Source organism: Malurus melanocephalus, unplaced genomic scaffold (assembly GCF_030028575.1).
Source record: "Malurus melanocephalus ecotype Western Australia unplaced genomic scaffold, MMel_1.1 scaffold_1398, whole genome shotgun sequence".
NCBI lineage: Eukaryota > Metazoa > Chordata > Aves > Passeriformes > Maluridae > Malurus > Malurus melanocephalus.
In genome coordinates this window covers 3,795-4,903 of record NW_026624630.1, presented here as the reverse complement: position 1 = coordinate 4,903, position 1,109 = coordinate 3,795, and the positions used below count along the sequence as shown (strand labels likewise).

The 1,109-nt window shown below is 52.0% G+C and overlaps 1 protein-coding gene across 1 annotated transcript in view; it reads left to right on the top strand.

The window, feature by feature from the left end:
- Positions 1-1,109, top strand: part of LOC130586925 (glycerol-3-phosphate dehydrogenase, mitochondrial-like) — a gene marked incomplete at both ends in the record, with an annotated part of 29,559 nt that overhangs the window by 24,659 nt on the left and 3,791 nt on the right. The window contains one exon of the mRNA XM_057387859.1: positions 533-681. Coding sequence (XP_057243842.1) covers positions 533-681 — 149 coding nt within the window. The remainder of the gene's footprint in view (positions 1-532; positions 682-1,109) is intronic.

Sequence of the window (1,109 nt, the reverse complement as noted above, 5' to 3'; positions counted from 1 at the left end):
AGGTGCCTGGGGACAGCAGCTCCCTGGGACAATGTGGGAGGGAGGATTGAGGCCGCTGCTGTCTGCAAACATCCCCGAACCGGCGCAGGAGCCATCTTCCCRGGCTGTGCCATTAGTGTCACTCAGCTTCCTCTTGTGTCACATTTCTCACTCAAACCCCAGTGTTTTGGCAGCCCAGCCCGAGCTCTCCATCCCAGCCCTTCTGTCAAACGAAKATGACGTTGTAAAAAGCCCCGTGCTGTACAGGAGCAATCCCATTTACCCACTCTGTGGGCTGACACTGAAATCTCTCTTCTTGAGAGGCAGATTTCACTGAACAACTTCCACCCCACTGCCCTTCCAGATAAGCTGGAATTGCACTCTCAAACATTTCCTCTCACATCTGGTGAACACTGAGCTGGTTTTTAGAGCCCATCCCAGCTGTTGTGTTCACACACACTTTACAGTAGGTTGAGTTCATAGTGAGATTAATACCAAAGAGCATCAGCCAGCAGGAAACCAGCGGTGTGGGTGATTGATACCGTTTGCTTTCCCAGGGAAGGAGTTCGATGTCAGAGCCAAGTGTGTCATCAATGCCACGGGACCKTTCACCGACTCGGTGCGCAAAATGGACGATCAGGAGGTGCCCAACATCTGCCAGCCCAGCGCAGGGGTGCACATCGTGATGCCTGGCTATTACAGGTGAGCCTGCTGCTCCTGAGCACTGTGTGAAATCTCTGCTGCTGCTGAATAAATCAGAACAGAGAGAGACACACCACTGCCACAGAGAGAGACACACCGCTGCCTTCGCGGCGATCTCAGTGCACCGTTTGATTCTGATTTTTATTTGTGGTTTTTAAAGAGGCTCCTGGCGCCGTGCCGGTGAGAATTGAGAAGAACAATTTCATCTATTCAGGAAAGACTGAAGKCTTGTAGTTTTTAGTTAAAGCTGCTCGAGGCAGGAGTCCTGCTGGAGCAGGAGGCGTTGAGGCAGCGCATCCCCAGGCTCARTGGTGCCTTTGAGCAGAGTGTGCTGCTGCTTGGCACCCCCTCAGGAAAACACAGCATAGAAAACCTTGCAGGGAGATTGCACCTTCCTACAGAATCTCTTGTCCTGTTAAATCACAGAA